The sequence below is a fragment of the Nipponia nippon genome, unplaced genomic scaffold (genome assembly GCF_047370975.1).
Source record: "Nipponia nippon isolate SJK-2023a ecotype South Korea unplaced genomic scaffold, ASM4737097v1 scaffold_5, whole genome shotgun sequence".
NCBI lineage: Eukaryota > Metazoa > Chordata > Aves > Pelecaniformes > Threskiornithidae > Nipponia > Nipponia nippon.
The window spans coordinates 53,184,435-53,207,707 of NW_028262369.1; the positions used below are offsets into that span (position 1 = coordinate 53,184,435).

Consider the following 23,273-nt stretch of genomic DNA (forward strand, 5'->3'; position numbering starts at 1 on the left):
CGCCCCGTCCCCGCTGGAAGCCGAGCAGGACGCGCCGCACCTTGTCCCTCTTACAGGGCCACCGGGGCGCGGGCGGATGGACGCCCCGCTTCGGGCGGCCTCCCCCGGGCAGCTGCTGCCCCGCTGCCGGTCCCGACGCGGCTCTGAGCGGGGACGACCGAGCGCGCCGTAACTTTTCGGCCGGGGCTGCCCGCGGTAAACAGGAAGCCCCTCGGCGGGGCCGGGGCCGGGGCCGGGGCCGGGCCGGGGCGGGGCCTGGCGCGGCCGCCCGCCCTCCCGCCTCCCGCGCCGCGGAGCCGAGGGGCCGCACGGCTCGGCCCGGCCCGGCCCGCGGCGGCGGCGGCCGCTGACAGGGCGGAGCGGCGGCGTGCCCCGTCGAGGCGCCCGAGAAGGCATCGAGAATGAAATTGCTGTGGAAAGCTAAAATGGTAACCGGGCGTCCCGTCCCCCCCTTCCCCTGCCCGCAGGGTGCCGGTGGCCGGGCGCGCCGCCCGCTGCTTCCCGGAGCCTTTCTGCTCTTCCTCGCTTCCGAGTGATGCTTATCTTCACGAGTAACTGTGTGTGTGTGCCTGACACGGAGGGGATGAAGAGAGTGCTCCAGAGAGGGAAGTTAGTTACCCTCTGGAGAAATTCAGATGCATGTTTTCTGTCCGCGTTGCGGCGGCTTGCGCTCTTTTGTACGGTTAATAATCTAGGAAATGAGGAGTCATTGCAGCACATGTTCAGTTAAAGTTTGGAAGACGTTGCACTTTTTTTTGGTGTTTTTTTTTTTTTTCATCCGCTTTCTATTATTTGTGCGTTTTAAAGCCTCGACTCTGTAAAGTTTTTTGTAGCTTGAAATAATAGGTTTTGGAAAAGCAAACCACAAGTGCTTTAGATCCCTCCTGTCAAAAGAAATAAAGGGTTGCTGTATTTTAAATGCTTGTTAGCTTCGAAGTTTAAAGGCTGTCTGCCTAAGTAATTCAACAGTTTTAAAAAGTGCAATTCCTTCCGTAAATGAAAGGCCAAAGAGATTAATTGCTTTAGAAAAGGGGAGAGAGGGAGGGAGAGGGAAGAGAAGACTGCTAATCAAAACCAAACTATTTCCTTAGAAAAGACTTTATACAACTATTTAAAATATGTGCTAGTCTAGGAAAAATAGTTAAATGGAAAGTCAGGGTATCCTGATACCACAGGAAAGGACAGCTTGCCAAGAATATCTCCAGTGTTCCCTCAATCTAAAAGTATCCCGTATTGCTTTGATTGTTGTATTTACTTTGTGCAGCCCATCTTCTGCCCTCAGCTCCGCATGAAGCAGGAGAGCACCTGGTATAGATTGTGGTTAGCAGAAGAGGGAAAATGTTCCTTTCTCTCTTACTTTTTTTTCTTTCCCCTTTTCCTGGCAGAGCACAATTCAGGACTGGGGTGAAGAAGTAGAAGAGGGAGCTGTTTACCATGTCACCCTGAAAAGAGTGCAGATTCAGCAGGTTGCCAACAAAGGAGCAAGATGGCTAGGGGTAAGTAAAGCTGGCGCGGTGGCATTTTGGAAGGCTGCTCATGGACTTTGGAGCCTGCTCCAGGGAGCTGAATTCCACATGAATCGTTATGATATTAACTTTTAGCACTGACTGCTCTCACTATTTAAAAAAAACGAAACACTGGGGTTGTCTGTCTGGGTCATCTGAAATAACTCTCTCCTTGTGTTGACTCTTCCTCTTTTCTTGATGTGTAAAAAAGATTTGACCAGTTGTGGCCATGGATCAGATGATACGTAGTGCGGGAACAAGGATCTTAGCTTATGGCCTGAGAAGCTGAACATTTAACAGTTATTTCAGACAGGGCTACGGCTCATTTCTGCTGTTAGGAACCTAGCTCAGGTCTCCCAAACAAATAGGGTGTTTTGACTAATGAAGCTCTCTCAAAAGTTAGCAGAAACTTCCTCAAAACTTAAGTGAATATAGGTTTGGGTCTCATTTTTGTATTGCTTTCTCAGCCAGATGAGAAATTAGTTGTCTGCATTTCTGCAAGAATTACAGCTCTGTACTGTTTTTCAAAGGTGTATTTCAAAGCACGAAGGCTTTAGTGGTAAGTAAAAGGAGCTTAAATGCACACGCACTCAATTTGGCATGCTGCTGAGTGCCTTCACCTTTGTCAGGCCAAGCCCCCAGCTGATACAAAATGTCCTCACTTCATTGGAATCAGTGCAGCTGTGGCAGTTTGAGCCAGATCTTCAGGAGGTGGCTATAATTTTCATATTATTTTGTTATGTTTATATATTTTCTTTGGGATCAAAGGCAATAATGTAAGAACTTGGTTTGATGTAGTATCCAGGTTGGTATTTTAAAGACTTTTAAAACTGCCCTGAGATATATATCAGATAATTTTCTTGTGAAGTTCCATGACATAAAGCAATACAGCAGTGCTGAAACCACAGTCAAGAAAGATAAGCCAATTCTGTCCTACAGATAGTGCTTAGAATCTCCCTTCCCGTATTTTCAAGAAGTGCATAGAGTTTTAATCAGAACAGATAATTTCAAATCTGCTTCCTTTGAGTGGTAGACTTCCCATCTCTGCCTCCTGTTTTTACCAGGAAAAATATTAGAAAGTATTTTTGAGCTCCTGTAAATTTCACAGCTGGTGGTTTTGTGTAAGAGGTGGGGTTGATTTTGAACCTGTCTGTGTCCCATAAACATACTTTAGAAAAGTAGAATTTTATACTGTTTCAGCTGTGTTGTTCCTTGTGTGTAGAAGGAGTTTGCCAGGTTTTTGTCATATTCTCAAAGGAAGAGTGCATATGTGTTCCTGAGATCATCACCACAGCTGATGGTGTCGATCTTAATAGGAGGACAAGGGACTGCAAGGTCACGGAGGTGACTTTTGGCTTTCTGTGGCTAGTGTTAGGTTTTTTTTCAGGTCAGAATCGAGCCCTGTTTGTGGGGAAGGAGGCAGTGTGTCAGAAGTCCGCACCTGTTCTGGGCGTAAATTGTGACTTCAGCTTCCAGGCTGGTATCTTTCACAAGCAAAAAATCTCATGCATATTATTTAAAAATATTTTTAAACATATGGGCTGTTTTTTTCCCTTAAACTCTTCAGAACATAAAATATTTTAAGCTCTTTTTGTGATCTTGTTTTATTAATGGCTTTACTGTGGTCCCAAAGTCAATAACTAGCCTCTAACCCAGAACCTTATTTGTGAATAGCCATCCCTACCCCCAGCAGTTTTGCCTTGAAAAGCATAATTGTCTCTTTTCTAATTGTCATCAGGTGATTTTTTCTTTTTTTTTATCTGAAGCTTATAGGGTTTTATGATTTTTTTTTTCTGTGCTTTGAAATTCATAGCACTAAATTAATAAGCTGTTGGATTTATCAGTGTTGATCTTAATTTTTTTGATGGTGCTGTAAGTCAGGCTTAGGTTGAAGACTCAAGGTCAACTGACGAGTATGGGAACAACCTATTTGTACATCAGCAAGTGTTGAGCCTTCCTTGTACCGAATATAGTAACTCTGTTACTTATTACATGCATGCATGGATTTACTTTTTAAAAAGTTACTTTTTCAATGTCAGTTTGTGTCCTGTAAAGGTCTACTTAGCAGTTTGACCTTCTCTGCGGCACTGAGCTTCTCATGGTTTATTGGTGCAGGTCAAGTTCCTTGTGACTTGAAAAGCCCAAGTCTTTTCAAACCTCGATGTTGCATGTGGCTATTAAATGTTGCGTGGTATCAGAGCGGGGGTTTGATTGAGTGGTTCTAGAGTGGTTAGTTCTTAGTGGTGCTGCATTCGTAAAGTGATTTGGAGGCTTTTCAGCTGAAAACAGTTAGTGGTAAATTATTTGATGTGTCTGAGAGAAATGCAGATCCAACTGAAAATTTCATAGTCTCTGTGTTGAAAGGAATATAAAAAGTCTTATTTATTCTGAGTGTGTTGGGATTTGTTACCAATTCCTTTAATTACTGAGAAGCTTGCTTAAATACGTTCTTGTACAGGTACCGGTATGTGAATGAACGTAGATCTTTTATGTTTCAAGAAATCTAATAAACCTTTCTTAAAATTCTCTATCCTAAGAACCCATCCAGGGTTCTCGAATGGTTGGCCCTGTTATGAGAGAATGATCTGTTTAAAAACCAATCATAAGATTACAGCTTAAGCACCATAAACACTTGCCTGTTTAAATACAGAAATGTCTTTTCCATGTTTCAAACTTCTACAATTAATAAAAGAAAAAGACAATCAGGCTGTGACTTATGCAGTCATCAGCAGTTCCATAATTTTCAAAAGTGTGAAGCTTTTGTATAAACGCCAAACCTCTTAGCTTTAAATTTAATATTAGACATTGAAGGATGCCGATAATAGCTACTGTTTTTGTCACTAAATATTTAGTGAAGCTTAAGACTTCAGGCACTAGAGTATTATGAAATATTAAAAGCCCTAGTAGTAGCTCAGTATTGTGATAGATGCTGCACAAAAGCACTATTCTGACTAAAAAGAACTTACAGACTAAATATCAGATGAGGCTTGTCTGCACACATACGTTGTCTCAGCTGATGATTGGTATCCGAGGCAGTTGTATCAGTTTTGCAACAGTCTGATTTTTCTCAAGTTATTTGTAGACATCAAGGCAATGGAGAGTCTTAACAAAACTTCAAAAGTCAAATGTAACTTCTGGAGATGTTGAGAGAGAATACTGCCCAAACACGACACGTTCAACAAGAGAAAGCATGAAGGCATTTTTTGAAAATGAAGAAGGTTTTGGTGTCTCCAGGATAGACCTTGAGAGGTCTCCAGGACCTTGAGAGAGGTGATGTGGAGATTGGGAACAAGCCATGAAGGCCATGGAAACTGAGATACATGGCCTCACTTTGTGAGAAAGAAGGATGGAGAAGTAGAGATTTGTATAGACGGATGGCAAGCTCAAAAGAGGGGATGAGGAGAATGCTTTCTGCAGCAGGCTTTTGAGTGGACATTCAGCATCATTTTGAATGGCATTACGTCAGGCTACAGAAAAAGGCATATTGGTAACTGGAATAGAAGGTTTGAGAGTACAGCAAGGAATTTTAATGATGTGGCTAGAAAGAGAAGGTTGTATTTTAAAACTATGACACAGAAAGAACCTAAAAAATTAGATTCAGCTTACCTCTGAGGATGTAAAGACAGCCTGTAGGGAGGCTGGCACCCTGTGTGTCAAACAGGATGGTGCTATTGTCCATGAAGAAAAGGCACCAAAGCAGAAAAGACAGGTGAAACATTTAGAGTTCTGTGGGATTTTTTGATCTTTAACTGACAGCCAGGTACCCATGAAATGAAACAGAGACAAGCTGAATCATACTGTAGCCAGAAGCAGATAAGAACAGTAAAGCAGTGGCTGTAAAAGTGGACCAGCTGCTAAACACCTGAATTTCCATTGCCAGGAGCAGTACGCTGACAGAGTATGAATGGCATTGGAAAAGGTGAACTCCAGTCAGTGATTTATTGTAAACAGTAAACTGAAAAGTAAACAGTTAGTTGAAAGAGAAAGGAAACAGCAGCAGGTAGAGACGTAAGTGGATGGGGGGCTAGCAGAATGGGCCTTACAGTGATGGAAAGAGGAAAGAATGAATGGTGTAAGACAATAAGGCAGGAAGAAAATTAAACCGTGTAAACAGCAAAGAGACAAGTGAGGGGGTGATTTAAGGCTACCTGGATGGGTGAATGTTCTTGGCAACTGACAAGAATTGAACCAAGGAAGTAGATACTATTGTCAGCTGATTCCTTCATCAAATATGACTGATCCAATAGGAGGTGATGCTCTGTCAGTGGGGTCTGCCTTAAACTGATTTTCAGGAAATGATTAAATTCTGTAGAAAGGTAAGTAGAGTAGGTCTGTGAGATGCTTAGCTTTACAGTGGCACACTTGGAAACTGTGGGAAGTATTTGTGAAGTCAAGCGGAGCAGGAAGTTCAGATAGCTTAATGTGTGAGCTTGGAAGTTTGCGAGTCAAAACTGCAAATGCTACTTTGACTTCTAGTTTGAATAAGGGAAAAAAAACTTTCAGAAAAGGGTGTGGGAATAATCATCTAAAAAAGATAAGTTTGGGTTGGTTTTTTTTTTTAGAATTAGGTTTTGACAAATAGAGAAAAGTTCTTGTCAGCAGAGAAAGCTGTATCTAAGAGCTAAAATAAGAGTTGCTGAAAGTCAAGCCTTATAAAGCAAATGAAAACAAACAGCTAAAAGTTTGTCAGCCATATAAGAACAACAAAAAATAAGTCTGCTTCACAGACAGATAGGAATTAAAGTTAATCCACATATAATCCAAAAAAACAAATAAATTTTTGCCTATTTTCTATAAAGATGAAAAAAGTGAACCTGGAGGTTGATGGTAATGATGGCACATGGGGCTTTCACGTGTCTTTATGTTTTGTCTTTGCCCAAAAGCTTGATGTGTGCCCCCACTGGGCAGCTGGCAGTGTCCAGCCCAGAATTGCAAAGGAACTGGTGTATGAAATGATAGTCGAGCAGCAGGGAGTTTTAATTCATCTGTCAAGTCAGAAATGACATTGTATGACTGGAGAACAGCAGTGGTGCCTGTATTTGGGGTGGGGGAGGAGTGGTCTAGGTAGGCAGGAGATATTTGTCTCGCAAAGATAACTGATCTTCTGGATTTAAAAAGGCTGTGGGTTTAATCTGTTTGTTTGAAAGTCTACTCTTGAAATCACTCAAAAAAAATTAGTCTCTGGAGAGACTGAGGAATTATAAAGTAGGTGAAGGACCTGTTGAAAAAGAGCAGCTGCTGCAGCTCGAGCTGAAAGAGGGACTGTTGATCTGGAGACAGGTGCCTACAGGAGCTCTACATGGGTCAGTTCCATGACTGAACTGCTGTCGTGTTCATTAGGGTCTGTGACATAAAAGCAGAAGCATGCTGACAAAATCTGATGGTCTGGCAGAGGAAGAAAACACCTGGAGGATGGAAATATCCTACAGGCTGACATTCAGGATTGCTCTAACAGAAGTGGGTTGAAATTAACTAGCACAGAACGCAAAGGCATGTTTGTGAATGGATTAAAGTAATTTCTGCTATAGGTTTTTTGTCCTCGTCCCTTCCAACTTTGGGTGTATTAGTCAATCACAAGATATGTGAGCCACCAGCATGATGCAAAACAGAAAAAGCAAATGTGATGCTCTGTTGTTTTAGATTATTGCCAGCAGAGATGGGAAGCATGAACCCCCTTGTAGAGAGTCCTGGCTCACAGTCTGTAATTCTGGTCATTTTTGAGAAAGTTGATTTAAACTGGAAGGGAGAGAGGAGAGGACTTTTGGGATCATAAAAAAAATTATGAATATGTCTGATTATAATCTGAAGAGTATAGCTTAGTTAGCTTAACAAAATGAAGACTTAGGGAGTATGTGATTAATACCTATGAAAAAACATGAAGTCAGCGCAAGGGAGGGAAAAGAACCATTCACACCAGCTATAGACTGGTGTATAAATTGTTAGAAATTAGAAGAAAGTTTTAAATCATCAGAGCAATGAGATAGTGGAATGATGCTCCAGCAAGAATGAAGGAAGCAAAGAACCCAACAGCATCAACATTGGAGCTGGATCAGTTGCTGAAGAGGATTATAAGGTAATCTCCCTTGATAGCAGGACACAGCATCCTCCAATTGTATGTTTCTAAGCCAAGAGAAAATGTAAGAGCAAGAAAGTGTGCAGTGAAGGGGAGGATTGGGGTAGTTCATTGATATGGAAGTTGAGTTCTTGAGGGAAAAAGATGGGAGTTTGTGATGAGAGAAAAAGAGAGATCAAGATGTATAATCAGAGAGAGGGAAGTCGATTGTGGGGAGCTGGTTGTATGTAAGAGATGAAGACGAGGGGAGAGTCTGGAGAAGAGAGACTGCAGAGGGGAACATTTGGGAGCCACTACTTTGTGGTATAAGTCCCCCATAGTCTTATCCAGGCTGATGAAGAAAAGGTGTGGCTGTAAAGCCTTGGTTAATTCAAGGTAGACGGTGGTGCCGGTCCCTTCTGCTGCTGGAGAGACCAGTATGCAAAGAGGAGGTCGCTGGCAAATTTTAGATTTGAAGTTGTCGTTCTAGAGGCAGCACGAGAAGGGCAGGTGGAGTGAGGCGTACAGTTGGGGAGTGGGGGAGATGGATGAAGAGAGTGCCTTGTTTGTGCAGATGTCTGAATATGCACTGGGAAGCGGAATATGGAGAAGTGGATGGAGAAAGGCAGCAGAGCGGTGTTAGAAAATGTTGTGGAATTGGAGGAGGGGGAACGGTGGCGTAAGAAGAATAGGGTGGATGCAGTGCCACAGAAAATGAGTGCTGAAAGGCATGGGTGTGGTATGGGCAGATGGACAAGAAGATTACAAAATGAAAAGCAAACAAGAGTTTTTAAAATGCTGTGAAATGACTTTTGTAGACCTCCCTGTTAAGCAGCTAGATAGTGCTTTATCTCACCCTTCCAGGGATTAGGGAGGGGTGGGTGACCGGTGTCCAGCCCTTGAGGAATCTGAGGGAAGCAGAGAGGAATGAGTCTTTGAGGGAGGAGGGGCTCCTTAACGCTTGCAAATGTTTTTCCTATTGCAGTCCTTTATCCAGGAAGGAGTGAGGAAGAGACCTGCACTCTACCTTCTGCCTCTGGAGTTTTTACTGGGGCAGGAAATGCAGCCAGGAATGGGATTTCCCCAAGCCTCTGTGCACCGGGGGAGGCCTATAGAGACTGTATCTCCCTATCTTAAATGATTGCTAAGCATTCAGAGCCAGCCCTCAAGCATCAAGTTTCTTGCTCTACTGATGGATGACAGGGACTGCTCTTCCTTTGAGTCTTAAATATCCAGATAACAGAGAAATACTATGCTCCCTCATGCCCAGTGCTGCCTGGTTTAGTTAGCTATTGGTTATGTGTCTAGAGTGGATTTTAGATACATCTTTTTTTCTTTCTGCTTTCTTTTTTTTGGCCACAGCCAAACTTCTGGCTCTGGGGTTTGTTCAGGCAAAGATTGATTCAAAACATTACTTTTCTCAAGGTGTGTTTAATGCTATAATATTGGGTGTATAGCAGAACATGTTCTTCCAAAACTATAAACAAATTGCTGTAAAAGGGTACTTTAAATATCTTCAAAATTCTGAAAGGGGAAAAGCTGAAAAGTACCAAATCTTCCTTTTTTTTTTTTTTTTTAACACTGACATTATTTGATAGCTACCTTTTCTGAGAATTTTGTGGTGTTTTAAAAATTAATTTTGAATGATTGTCTCGCACTGCACACTGCATGTGACTACAAGTTTGGCTTCTAAACACCTCTACATTCACATACATTGGCAGGAATCTTGTGTTGGAGAGTTCAGGCAGAAAAACATTACAAAAATGTCTGTCTAACTAATCTATATCCCAGTTAGAACATAGCCTTCTCTTTGACTTGAACAATATGTCAGAAAAAAAGTTTTAGTTTGGATTTTTTTCTTTCCGACACTGACCTCCTAAATATGGGTTGAGATTTAAATGGTGCCTGGAACCATCAACATTTTTGGAACATGAAAAACCTCAAATTTTCTCTGAGCCTGCTCCTGCCCTCCCATATGCCCTTTTGAGCCAGCTCTGTGATTTCTTTTTTATCTTACTCTTGCGTCCCAGATGTTCTGGTCAAGTGTAGTTTCCTGTGCAACCAGCAGGCAAGGACTTGGCTGATCTCTGTCCTCACTCCAGTTTGCTGTTTTGTCTCTTGGTTTATAGCATATGTTGGTCCCTTTTGGCTAAATCAGTCTCTTTGGAATCAGGTTCCTGCAGCCTGTCCCGACCACCCAGACCAAGGCCAAGGTGTAGTTCTGACCGTACGTTTGGCCGAAAGAGAAAAGCAGTTCCCAAGGAGCTGACAGGCTCCTTACAGAAACTGGGTTGCACTATTGTCTGCTCCAAATGCCATCTTCTCCAAGGAACTGTCTTGGAGATGGAGAAGGAAGAAAGATGGGGTGTACTGACATTGATTTTGCATGGTGGAAGATGCCTGTCAACTGGTGGAGACCCACAAAGAAGATATATAGGAGATTTCAGAGGGAACTGAATGATTTTACCTGTAGACAGGTACATAGCTATCAAAAAGAAAGCCTTGGCATCTCATTCAGCTTGCCTTTTGGTTTTGAGTAGGCTTTTTCCTCCTGTCCATTCCTTCAGTTCTGGGCGTAGTAGTACCATAGCATTGTAGCCCTTATTAATGACTTCTTATGGAATGTTTTTCTCCTTCCTTCCTGGTTCAGGCACAGATCTCTGCTCCAGGAATATCCCAAGTAGCACTCTTTGATGTGGTCATCAGCTGGGTAAAGGCTGTGTGTGGAACAGACACTCAAAAATGAATCCTGAGCTTATTATGAGTTTTAAAATGGAAGCCTGAAAGATTACTGTCTTTTACTTTCCCAGTTCCAAATACAAAATGCATAATTAGAAGGGTAACTGGCTTTGTAGCAGGGTATCATGCTCTCAGTTGAGTTTAAAACCTCCCATTCCAAACTGTCAAAGGGTGACAGGATGGCAGTGCTTTAATCTTGAGGTGTTATTAACACTGAGTTAAGGCTGTAGGATACTCCTGCGAGGCCACACGGAACTAGGGAGAGAGACACAGGAAGCCTCCCTTCCTATAAGGCTGTGCAGAGGCATCTCTTGCTAATGATCGTTATATTAACTGGAATAGCAAAAGGTGAGGGAGGCCTCGAGCAAATGTTGCTGGGGACTGCACTGTTCTCTTTTTGCACTGGTTGCGTGTGACTGCATTTCGGAAATCTCGCAGCCAGCCTGCTTATGTACAAAAACTTGCTTTTGGCATACTTTCAGTTTACCTGTGACAAGTAAGAATATAACGACATCCTGTACTATAACTGGTCCCCCACTGGGAATTCCTCCACTAGCCGGGATGCCTGTCTTTTTAAACTATGCTTCTTGGATGGTAGAGGTTCTCCCTGAATTGTGGCACCTTAACTGTCTTGCTGCTAACACCACTGAATGTTACCTTATTTGCTTTTTTCAAGAAGAAATAAGTGGAAGGAATAACAAAAACATCAGCTCACTCTGCAAAGAAACTGGCATTTTCTTTCTGAATGCTAGAAGAATCTAGGTCACTTGTTGGGTTAAAGAAGTGTTGGCAAGGAATGTGGCTATGTGTCATCGGAAAGCCTGGGAGAAGCAGCATACGAACTGGACTGAGATGCTGTAAAGAGAATAGCCCTGGAGAAACCATTAGTTTTACAGTTTTGGGTTTGATGTTTTCATTTAAGAAACAGGCTGAAGCATTGCGAGCATGTTAGTCATGCTTGGATTTAAATTTAGCCTTGGTAAAGCTAATTAAAAATATGTTTAGTGACAGTGTGTAAATGCATGCTTTGAACTTGCATCTTTTGCTGCTGCTGTAAGAATCTGTTTTCTAAATGCATAGCTTCCTATAGCCAGCAGCGTAAGGGGGTACAGCTGTGTGAAGATGTGAGCACAAACTGATCAGATCATGGCCTAGCCCCTCGAAGAAAGGGGGGTTACCTTGTGTGAAAGGGGTAAATGAATGCTAACTCAGTGTGAATCCTGTTCTTGCTTGTCTTTGTGTAGCTGGTGTGTAGTGTCTTGTAAACCAGAGGCAAAGCGTGTGTGATGTCTTAGTGGTGTTTATCACCCCAGTAAGATACTACCAGAGATTGTGAAACGTTACCTTTATGCATAAGACTTTTTTTTTTTTTTTTTAACATCAGAAAAACAGAGGGTGCCTCTTGCATTTGAAATGTTATATTCTTAGTGGATTGCTCAGACAGCAGCAAAGCTGCTTTTGTCCAGTGGATGTGGACAGGGTTGACAGACCATTCTTTGAACACTGGGATGGTATTTTGATGTTTTATTTGCATACTTTTCTGTATCTCCTCCTAGTTAACACAGATACATCTAGACCTCATTCCTAAAGGGCTGAGCAGCTGACCAGTAGTTGTCTCCAAGGAGTCATTGTGGTTTGCCCCTGCAGTCTCCCAGAACTGCTTTTGCCCTTGTTTCACCCCCAAAATGCTCTCTTTTCATGTTCAGTGGCCATACAAGCCCTTAAGATGTGACTTGTAGTTCTTCATGGGCAGTACACCAGCGTTTAGGGCCAAACTATAAAGTCTGTGTTATGTTTTTACACCTTCTGGAATAAGAATTTTATTGAGATGTACGAGAATGAGGGGTATTTTTTGTTTTGTTTTGTTTTTAATGAAGTTTTAAAGCTATAGTGAGGAATTCTACATTTCGGCCATAGAAATCCATTTACTATTTATGGAAATCAGTTTACCTTGGACCAAAATGAACTCATGCTAGTGCCTGAATACAGCTGCACTGTAGTTCAGTTCAGCACCATGCCACCAGTAATTTAGGGACCAGAAGGAAAGTAAAAAACATATCTAAGTGAAATAATAATGATCTTGCATTCTTACAGCATCTTTCACCCAAATGACTTTCAAAGCATGGTCACAAATTTTCACCAGACAGACTATCCGAAATATGTTGTAATGTAACAGAGCACAAAAGTGTGATTTGGGTGGGGCTTAAAACTCGGCAGCAGTGCTGTTGCCTGGGCGTTGGTAAAGTTCCCCTTTATTTGGGGAGGTGGGAAAGAGAGGAGAAAAAAAGTGTTTCTGCAACAATGTGACTTTTAAAAGGCTATTTTTTGAGGTTACCAAAGAGTTGAAAGTTAGAAAAAGTTCTGGGGGAGATGGATTAGCTGTCAAAGTTGCATGGTAATATTTATTTAGTGGCTTCATAGTGTTATCACATGGATATCTTCTCCACATGTGGCATATATGCTGCAAGGAGCAGCTGCTTAACAATGCACAGCAGCACATTGAAACAATTTAGGACCAGAAGTGAATTAATTAAAACCACTTGGGGAGAAGACCTGGACTTCTGAGAGTCCAGAATTCTGTGGGAGCATTCGCCCACCGTGCAACAACAGTTGAGAAAGCAAGCTCAAATATTAAGCTGTAGCAGGGAATGAAGTGAAGCTTAGAAAATACTGCTAAGGAGATGACAGTAGCACCTCACTCATTGCTGATGCTTGTCACCTCATCTCAAAGATAAGAGAACTAGAAAAGGGATCTATATGTGGGAAAGGATTGCCGGCATTTGGAGACACTGAGAAGGTGAGGACTGTTAAATTTGTGTCTTAGTGCAACTAGGGTTGATGTGCAGGTTTAACTATAAGAGCATTTGTTAAATATTCACAGCATTGGGGCTCAATACTGGCAACGAATAGGAGGATATAGCAAAGGCATTTAAAACAGTGAGTGGAGAAGGGATGCTTTATCCCCAGGGAGCGTTTGGTGGGGTTAAAAGCGGGGGGGAGGAGGGGGGGGGAAGAAATGTGTAATTTTACATTGCGTGTAATTAACCTGAATGAGTCACTGCTGGAAAAAGTAATTGAGTCCAACTGAGTCTAGAAGGATTCAGAAAGGATTAGACATTTATATTAATAATGAGAACAAATGCATGAATACTATATGAGAATTAAAACACAAGACATGTAACATTTTGTGATTTAGGTATAAACCAAACACCTCCTGCAGTTGAGAAGAGTCTTTCCCTTTAGACTGGTTATTCTGTATGTTACGGGTGTTATTTCTTCACCTTCCTCTATAGCATCTGGCCGTTGTCAGAGGGAAAAACCTCTAGTTTAGTTTAAAATGACAATTATTATGTGTTGCTGTTTATAAAGTTCTGGTTTCAATTTGTTTGCAGCAAATATTTAATGAGGCAGAATAAAATTGAACACAGGCACGCATGAAAAGAATCATGAGACCTTTAATGTCCAGAAGATGTCAGGGCCATATTGCAACATAGTATGGGAGTTTGTTGTGGGCCTGTTTTCCAGCAGTCCTGCAACCTCCTCCTGGTCAATGAGAACTCTGGGTGCTCAGATCCTGCTTTTTTTGTGAGTAAAACAAAACTTTGTATCCTTGCTGTTTTAGACTCTGCAAATGTAGGAATCGTGTGGGTTGCCCTTTGCTTTACCCCATTCAACTTCATAATAGCCTCTTTAAAAATAAGGCAGCTAGAACAGAGTATGGTACTCTACATGTGGTCTCATCAGACCTTTTATGCAGTGGAAGAATAATGTCCTTTGACTTGCTTTGGTACCCTTTATTTATACTTTGCAGAATTGTTTGCTTTTTGTTGCCGCTTCCAAGCGTTGTGCTGAAAGATTTAATGTTCTGCCTACTCTAACCCTTCAGATCTTTTCTCTGATCTGTGTGCCACAGTGTGACCTTTGAGGGTAGTACTTTCAACAGACTTTTTTGCTGGCCTCTTACATTTCTCTACATTTAGTTGCATAAGCCATCTGTTGCCCATCAGAGTGTAGCTGCTCTTTAACAGCTTTGGCAATCAAAATGAAACTTTGGCAGCCTCCACCTTAGGTGTGAAGCTTTCTGCCATTTTTTGCATGGTAGCAGTCATTAACCTTTTGCTCTGTCAGGTTACTGGGTTACAGCCTGATGGAGTTTTCACTTGTTCCTCTTTGCCACCAATTTGTGTCCAAATACCAATTTATGTCCAAATTTTTACAATCATTTGTATATAGCTCAGCCCTGCATCAGTGCAGAAGTTATTGCATGCTACAAACGCCACTGAAATTCGTGGTCATGGTCCCTTAGCTGCTGCTGCTCCACTTGTCTCCCATGACTTAAAAGCAATGTGAAATCTTCACTGAGAATGAACTCTTCGCTGTATGTGATACTGAGCACATGAATTGTTATGTATAATGGCCCTGTTGTACCAATTTGAGGACAATTGTGATACTGGATGTAGAAAGGTACCCGTGCTCAGTATTCATTTGCTAATGACTCACCCTGGGGCTTGAACTGACCAACTTATCTTCTGGGGGTTTAATTTTCTCACCAGTAATATAGTTACTATTCATTCTGAGATTTAGTGATCCAAGGAGTGTAGAGGCACACTCTTGTGCTTTAATACAACTGTATAGTATTCAAACCTATGAGAGAGAAAGCTCTTCTACTGTGCCGGACATGCAAGAAAAGTTCTGTAGCAGAGCAGGGTCCTCCTGTTATGCCTTGTGACTCCATTGTACAATCTTTACTGTTGCAGTATTAGAGAGCAATATATTCTGCTGCTTGCAGATGCAAAGGCTTGGCTCTTCTAATCCCTCCTGTGAAGAGAAAGGGTGTTGGATGAGACACTAGAGTTTATCTCTTCTTCCTAAAACCTCCCAGCAGGACCCTAGGAGTGCACCACACAGCAGAGGGAGGAGTGCCTGCCCTGTGGAGTGGGTTGCTGTATCAGAGTGGGTTGCAGTGGCTTCAAGTGCTGCATGGGTCTCCAGCTCATGGCCTGTGGACTACAGCTGGCAATGCTGCCACTGGGCCACAATGGCACTAATAAGGTGTAGGCATTTAAAATGCTTTTGCACAGTGATCCTGTTGTTATATTCTATTCTTTCATCTATTTTCCTCTTATGTTCCTCCCACCTTTTTGTTCTGAAAGCAGTTTAGAGGATTATTTTCTTTTCCCCTCCCACCCCTTCAGCTGCTTTGTACAGTTGCCTTTCTGCTTATGAAGGCTCAACCTTTCTCCCAGTCAATAGCTGTTTCTTCCTTTCTAGGGAGTCCTTGAGCTCTTGTGCAAGTAAAACAACATGTTTTTATTATAAAGTGGCATTTTCTATGGAAAGGTCTCAGAATGATTGAACATTATGGAATGACTGAATTCTTTGAGATGTATTCAAATTATCATAGGTATTGGGCTTCAGACTGGAGACTTGTGGTATGTCTTATGTAGTAGCTTAGACTTCCTGATCTCAGGGACTCCTTCTGACTCTTAAAAATCAATGATCTAAACTTCTGAGTATCTATATATCCTAAAGCAGAAACAGACCATCACATGTTAAAGAGCTATCCAGGGTTTTATTTCCTTCTATATATAGTTTGTGCCCCACATAATCTTGCATAAAAGCTTGGATGCATTGAATCATATTGAATTTCTGTTTTGACTCAAATCACGTGCAGAATGTCCTTCAGTTGTTTATAGTATTCACCTGGACAAAACTTATTAGATGAGGTTGGTAAAGTTTCAAAGCTTTGTTGGTGTTGGGATGCAAAGGACAAGTCAGGACACCCTTCAGGTTAACTGTTGTCTTCAGTGCAAAAGAGATTAGTTAACTAAATGCTCCTGAGGTGTGTTTGGAAGCCAGTTTAAATATTACATGCAAAGACAACAAGAAAATAATTATGAAGATATGCCTATGCATCCTTTTGTCTGTTTGCAGTAATCTCTGGCTCTAGCTGCGGTGCATTTTATATCTTTAGAGTAGAAACCCTTTAGGGCAGGGATGGTGTCTTATGTTTTGACATGGCAGACATTGTGCTGCTGTTGGAAATGTTTCATAAGTAACAATAACGTATTTCATTTCGAAGTCAGATCTTACGCTTTTGCATTCCTCCCGTTGAGTGCTTCAGATTGATTCTGGCTGTGCTTTCGGTCTGCTGGCTCCCTGTAGCATACAAAATGTGAATGAACTCCTGCACACTTACTTAAACCACAAGGCTTGCATTCTTCTTCGTGCAAAACCAGTCATCTTGTTCGGAAAACATCAGGTGGCCATAGAGTTAGAACAGGACAGAGAAGAACAGAGGTATGCTATTAACTCTTGATGGGTAATTAAACAACAACTGGGGGAAAAAAACCCAAACAAACAGACAGTAAACATGGACAATTTCTGTTTTATCTTATAGCCTGACATTTTTTGCTCCTTCTTTCCCCCTTACTTGTAAGCTGTACTTATTTTGCATTCTGACTCAGTACTTCCACATAATTATGTGTGTGTTTTGATTTGTGTCCATTGCCTAAGGATTTAAGTTCAACTGCAACATAGCATTCTTAAACTGAAATACAAATGTCTGCAGTGGGTTCAGCTTCAGCTCATGCAACCTGGGCTGCTTTCTGCTGTGTCAGAAGACATGGATTAATGGCCGAGTGCTGTAGTAACAAGAAGGCAGTAATTTGTGTAGGTATGCAATATGTTTAGTTGCCGTATGCTTATGCGGTTTGTCATACAAAATGCAGAATTTGTCATAGAGAAGATACCTGTAGAATTGGCACAAGGATGTTGCCATCACAGGTATGGTACATACAGACACACATGTAGTCATAAATAGACCCTCCCTTTATATGTGTGCGTATGTGTACAAGAGAAGAATCCTAAGAGATTCCATAATCTGATCCCACGTGATGTCTAGATAATATAGTAAAAATGCAGTTTGGCCTGAACTAGCGATTGAACTAATATTTTTGGACTCTTTCAGGACTTAAGTAAATGTTCAAGCTGGTAACTCTTAATATTAGGTAACATTAGCTTACTATTACTGCTTTTTCTACTTAGGCCCCACCCTGGAGAGGTCTCTTAGTTTCAAAACAAAGGGTAGTAAAAAGCACAGCCATTGAAATTAAGTTTATAACACAGTTTAGGTATGTATTCATGCTGTGGTCATAAAAATGGTTTACTTACTGCTAACCTATTTCTTTTATAAAAAGATTTAAAAAGCTTGGCAATAGAGATTGCTCACAGTAATTATTATGAAACATGTAACAACATTTCCTGGATATTTTTTCTTCCACAGAAATACTTTATGCTTCAAGTTCAGTTTATTTTAAAATCTGAATCAGTCCTCTGCTAAATATTTTCTCCCCTGTCAGAATGCATTTAATCTTCCCACAGCTACACTTTTATTTCCAACTATTTGTACTATTAAAATCTATCACTCTTGCCTTGTTGTTTACACCGAGTGCAGTAGCAGTTTACACTGAAATCCTGAGTCAGTATAATTTTAATTTCTGTGTACTGTTTAAGCAAGCTTTACAGTGTGAAAGGAAGGCCAACAATACAATCAGGATGAATAAAACCATTTTGGGTTATGTAATGTGCATTCATGCTACTATTATGCAACAGAATTATTACTTGTGGCATCCCTTAAATCCATTTTGAGTTCAGCAGTGTTGCTTGCCGTCTCATACAGGACGGTCTTTGTTTCTACTGACTGAGCAGAAAGTGATGATGAGCTCCACAATTAAATTAAATTACGTTCCTGGAAGGGGAAAAAATAATGTGACTTTTCAGAGGAAAAGTATCACAATTTTTGACTAGCAACAACATAGGTACTGGTGAAAAATGGTCTTTACGTTTCTGAAGGGTCAAAATACATTTTTTTCATGTTGACCTATAATTTTCATAAAATGGTGTGACTCTTGCCATATTAAATCTGACTGTGTTAGTGGTAATATCAATCATCGCTTCTTTTTGCTATACTTGGCATTTATTAAAAAATGACAGCATATTTTGTTTTAGCATTTTTCATGAAAGAAAGATGGCAAATGGCTTCACTGACCAGTGTTTCACAAGCAAAATTTATATAATGACTTTCCTCTGATATTTTTTAGGGTAGACTTAGAGTCGTTGTCATCTTTAACATCCAGGCAGCTTATAAATATAAGGATAATGGAGAATTTTCAACTTCTGTGTGGTGGTGATGTCACTGGGCTGATATCATAGCAGTATTAAGTGGCATCAAAATTCAGTTGTACTGGAAATAATCCTGTGATGCCTAGCCTTGTGTCAAAATAATCAAGGGTTATCTAACGATAAAACAGGGAATTAGGGAGATGGGAGGGGACTCAATGTTAAAATTGCAGTTATGCAGTAATTGCAGCATAAGCATTGAGGTGGACGAGATCAGGAGCTGAGGCTTGGCTCAGGGTTACATACAGAGACTTGAAGGACAAGGCTTTCGATTTCAAGGCAGACTATGAGATATTTATGGGCTTGGACGATGACTTTAGTGACTGTGTTTTTTTATATCTGGGAGGATATTGATGTGGGTGACATGGGGAGAAAGGTCCAATATTGTAGGCCTTCGAAATCTAGATTAGTTTAAAATAGGAGAAAGTATTCTGTGTAGCGTTGTCACATGTCGTTGAATCAGGTAACCTGACTTCTACTAGCTTATACAGTCTGCTTTGTATAAAGTTCTTTAATATTTGCATACGAAATGAGTCCTGGAAGGACGAAAAGGGACTAATATGTGCTTTTAGGTCAGTAATTTAGCCTAAGCTGCTTAACTTACTGAAGTGAGGAAGGTAGGTTATTACCTGTGTGTTTTCATGTTTGTTAGAAATGCTCTTAAAGTTGAGAAGTTGACATGGCCTTAGCCATTTATGCCACATTTCCAGAGTTTAGTTAGCTCTTTTGTAGGGGAGTTACACACTAATAAGTGAATTCCATTATGTATATTCAACCTGGCTGCTTACAATGCATATCAGCATGTCACATTGTTTAACAAAAATATCACAATGATTTTTGACAGTATTCTTTTTTCAGAGTATTTGTTCACACCTAGGTTTGTACTACTCCTTGCTTGTTGTGCCCTTAGTTGTTGGCTTGTGACAGTATTCTACAATCGCTGGGTAACAGTGCAAAAGCTAAGGCCACGTGAAGGTCTCTTCTGTTGAACACTCTGGTGTCTCAACCCTATATTAAGATCAAGACTGACTGGTATTGCATGACACTGACAGGTGACTCCTCCAAAGATGGTAAAATGGGTGAGGAGGAACTGGGGAGAAGTTTTCATTTCAGTAAGAGGTGGTTTGTTTTCAAGCTCCTAGTAGACCTTACAAAGAACTGAACTGGCATCTGGCCTTTTGAGATGAATGCATGGATTTGTCATGTTTTCAGTTGTCATTTTTGGCTTCTGCCTTCTGCTTGTTGCAAGAAAACTAGATTGGTTTCGTGGTCTTCTACATCTGCTATATAGACTCAGTGTAGAAATGATATTGCTTAGTTTTATAGAGTACTTCTCATCTATGGACTCTGAAGTACTTTATAGAACAGGTCAGTGTTAATGTGCCCTTCCATAGCTGGAAAAAATGAGGTACACAGAGGTCTTGCATATGGCTCTACCCAGGGCTAATATAACCATGGCTTGAATTTCCAGAGTCTCAGACTCTCTTGAGCCACCTTTGAGGACCTCCCAGGAGAGACTCTTCTTCCTGCAAGACTGTCATCTGAAGAGCCAAACTCCCCACCATCTGCAGTTAACAGATGTTTTGCTTTGTGCAGCTAAAATTTTTGAAATTAGTTAAAATCTGTGAGCAGAGAAAATAGTTGCACTTCTTGCAAATGACAGCCAGTAGTTCTCGCTAAACTTAGTGGTGGCCAAATGCATATTTGGCTGTGTAATCTGATTTGTCTAACATTTTATAGATACGGATGATATTAACTTCTGGGGTAGTGAACAGTAGAAACATTGTGCTATGTTTTCAGATAATCATAATTGAGGCTTGCATTCTGTATGTAAATACAATATTTGCTGTGCTGTGAGCTTGAACTTCTGAAGTATTCCTCAGATGGAAGGTGCAGGATACCTATCGTTGTAACCTACAGTCAGGATTACTGAAATCTTTTTCAGAGTCAAGTGAAATACTTGAGCTGTCTTCCACCTTTTGTACTATTTTTCCCTGCTCAATCATCCCTTCCTTTCTCCTTTATGGTTGCTAGTAAGTAACTCAGCCTGGGAACTGGAAGCAGGCTTTGGCACCTACAAATTTCCAGGACAGGCTGGAAGCAATGAGAGTGTGGGGAGGGAGGAAGAGAAGTTAAGATAAGGGTTATTAGCAGAAAGAGTAATTACTATTTACTGTTTCTGGGGCACAGGAGAACTGCCCCAGATGCCCATTTCCCTCCCTTAGGGACTCTTTATAATCCATACCTGTAAAAGTTTTTATTAGTTTTGACAGTTAATCACTGACTGTTTTATGCAAGTCCAAAGACACTATGTATAGTGCTTCCCTCATGGAGACACTATGTAACACTTCCTTCATCTCCAGAAGTCAAAATATTTTACAAAATGGGCTGATTTTACTGCCAAAGTGGGCAATAAAATGTATTTCCTTGCCTCCATTCTGGTGCCCTACTCACTTAGCTATTATTTTGAGTATTTATTTACTGCTCAGTTTGGTGATTGGACATTTTGGTGTTCCTATGCACTGAAGAGAGGAGGATGCTGAGTTTTACAAAAGTAATTCTTCGTTAATATAGAAGGGCTTTGGAAAGATGTTTATTATGGGACACGTTTGTTTGCTGGGTTAGAAGAGTGTTTCTGGTAAATGTCATTTGATGACAGCTATTCCTCAAACGATGTAAGATGCACATGACTAACAGTCTTACCTGACTTACTGGTTTCTTTTTCTTGCTTTTCTATTTTAAATTAGGAACTTGCTAGGCTTCAATGTCCGATCAAAACCACCACAAGGAATATTTATATATACTGACGTATTATGAAAATAGTATGTCCCTGGCATGCTTGCGAGAGAACAAAATTGTGGTGAACTGCAGAACTGTGAAACGCGTCAAACAAAAATGAAAAGGGTTTAAGTAATCTGATGTTTCAGGTTCAGTTAACTCAATGAAGACTATAAGTCAGATAAGAGAAGAGGGTGGGAGGGCTTGTATTGATCTTATTAAAAGTCCTTCTAGCAAGAGAGGTGAGAGTCAGGATGAGACAGAACTTTTTGTAGGTAGGAAGCAATGAGAAGGTAAGTGTATAAATCATAAAAGATAGCTAGAGATGAAGATTTGGGGCTATTTGTTGGGGCAATTTTTGGTCTCTTTAAAAAGCTCGTATGCTGCATAGTGAACCTCTCAGGGGGCTTGATTCTCACTGAATATGATTACATTCCTTTGGTGCACAGATGCTTCTAAGAAGTGGGCCAAATTCGGAGGAAGAATTTATATATTCCCATGACTGAATAGGTTCCACCATTTTTAAGAGTTGGACAATGCCGTTTTAATGTAGACCTCTTTGAAGATTCAATTTCTTAATGCACTTGCTTAAACTCCTTTTAATGCATGCAGCGAGAGGTGATGTGTAAATTAGGCTTCTTTACTTTTGCTTTGATTCATTTAGAGCTAGTCCCACATAGTTCACTGATATCCAAATGAGTCTAAATTTGCATAACTTCAGAAGGTGTGAGAATGCACAGCTCAGCACCATGGTATGCATGTTGTTTCTTATTTTCCCCAGAGTGGCTTTAAGTAGCTGCAAGGTGCCTGAGTGAAAGGGTTCTAACTGAGCAACAGCATTTGCGTAAGAGGCTTTTTTTTTTTTGTTGCCTTTTTTTACCTCTAAATCTGACCCACAGCTTTTGTTACTGTTTGCCAGCTCTTCAGACAGATACCAGCCAGGCTGTGAGCTCTAAGGATACGAGAAAATGAGAATGCCTTTTGTATAATGACCATGGAATTAATTGGTCCTGGAAACTCTGGGTTGCTGCCAAGAAAGGTTATTTATGTGGTAGGAAAGGAAAAGGGTGGCGCTTTGGAAATCCAGGAATACCCCTAGCTGTCGGATCATAGGAAAGAGCTCATAAGGTTATTTTGGCTTCCGAGTTTGGTGCAGTTAACATGCAGAATTCTGATTTTTCAGCAGCATCCAAAATGAGGAAATAGGAGCTAGCGAAGTGGAGAGAACTCTGCGGAGAGCTCCATAGTCATTTTATTTCCAAGTGCGCTGTGCGATAAAAGCAGCCGCCCTTGCAAAGGCAAGCATCTATGCAGGCTGCAAGAGTTCCTCCCTCTGGCCACCCAAATCCTGCATTTCAAGCTATGGTTTCCTAGACTGGAAATTCTCCTTCAAATTCAGAGTCTTATCTCATGCAAGCTGTTTTCCAGGCTGGCAGTTCTGCAGAGTGGAGGACAAGGACAGAGGGGAGAGCGGTGGGATGCAAAGCTCTTAAATACTGCCAGCATTGCAGAACTGATTGCAAGAGAAAGCATGGATGTGCACACCTGGGGGCCTACCCTAACAACACTTGAAATACTTGTGACTTCATTTGATAAGCTTAGTCCGGTCACTGCTCTTTCTAATGTGCACTGTTATGTGGTATTGTTAGTGCAAAATTACCACTGTTCACAGGGTTGTTGTTTTTTTTTTTTTTTTTTTTTTTAATGGTCATGTGGTGCAGACGGGGGGGAGTCAGCACAATGTGTGCAAGTTTGAGTCAGTTCAGCATGATTGTCAGCTGCTGTGGATTTTATCTGTCAATATATGTACAGGACAATCTTGCTTTCTTCCTTTTAAGGGGAGCAGGCTCAATTATAAAGTTCATTAGGATCTTTGTTGGAAGGAAACGCTATATCAAATAAGTTGTTAATATCTTTGCAGTTGTTCTTTACAAAAATTCTTGATTAAAGTGAGTAGGGGTCTTACGTAGCATCTTGAAGACAAATTATTAAGTTCTGTGTGTTTTCGCCATGGAATC

At 41.1% G+C, this 23,273-nt stretch overlaps 1 protein-coding gene across 1 annotated transcript in view; it reads left to right on the plus strand.

Moving 5' to 3' along the window:
• The first annotated feature begins 289 nt into the window (after positions 1 to 289).
• The window catches only part of RGL1 (ral guanine nucleotide dissociation stimulator like 1), an 83,742-nt gene continuing 60,758 nt past the window's right edge, over positions 290 to 23,273 (plus strand). The window contains exons 1-2 of the mRNA XM_009463546.2: positions 290 to 428; positions 1,386 to 1,496. Of these exons, the coding sequence (XP_009461821.1) occupies positions 402 to 428; positions 1,386 to 1,496 (138 nt within the window). The 5' untranslated portion in view covers positions 290 to 401. The remainder of the gene's footprint in view (positions 429 to 1,385; positions 1,497 to 23,273) is intronic.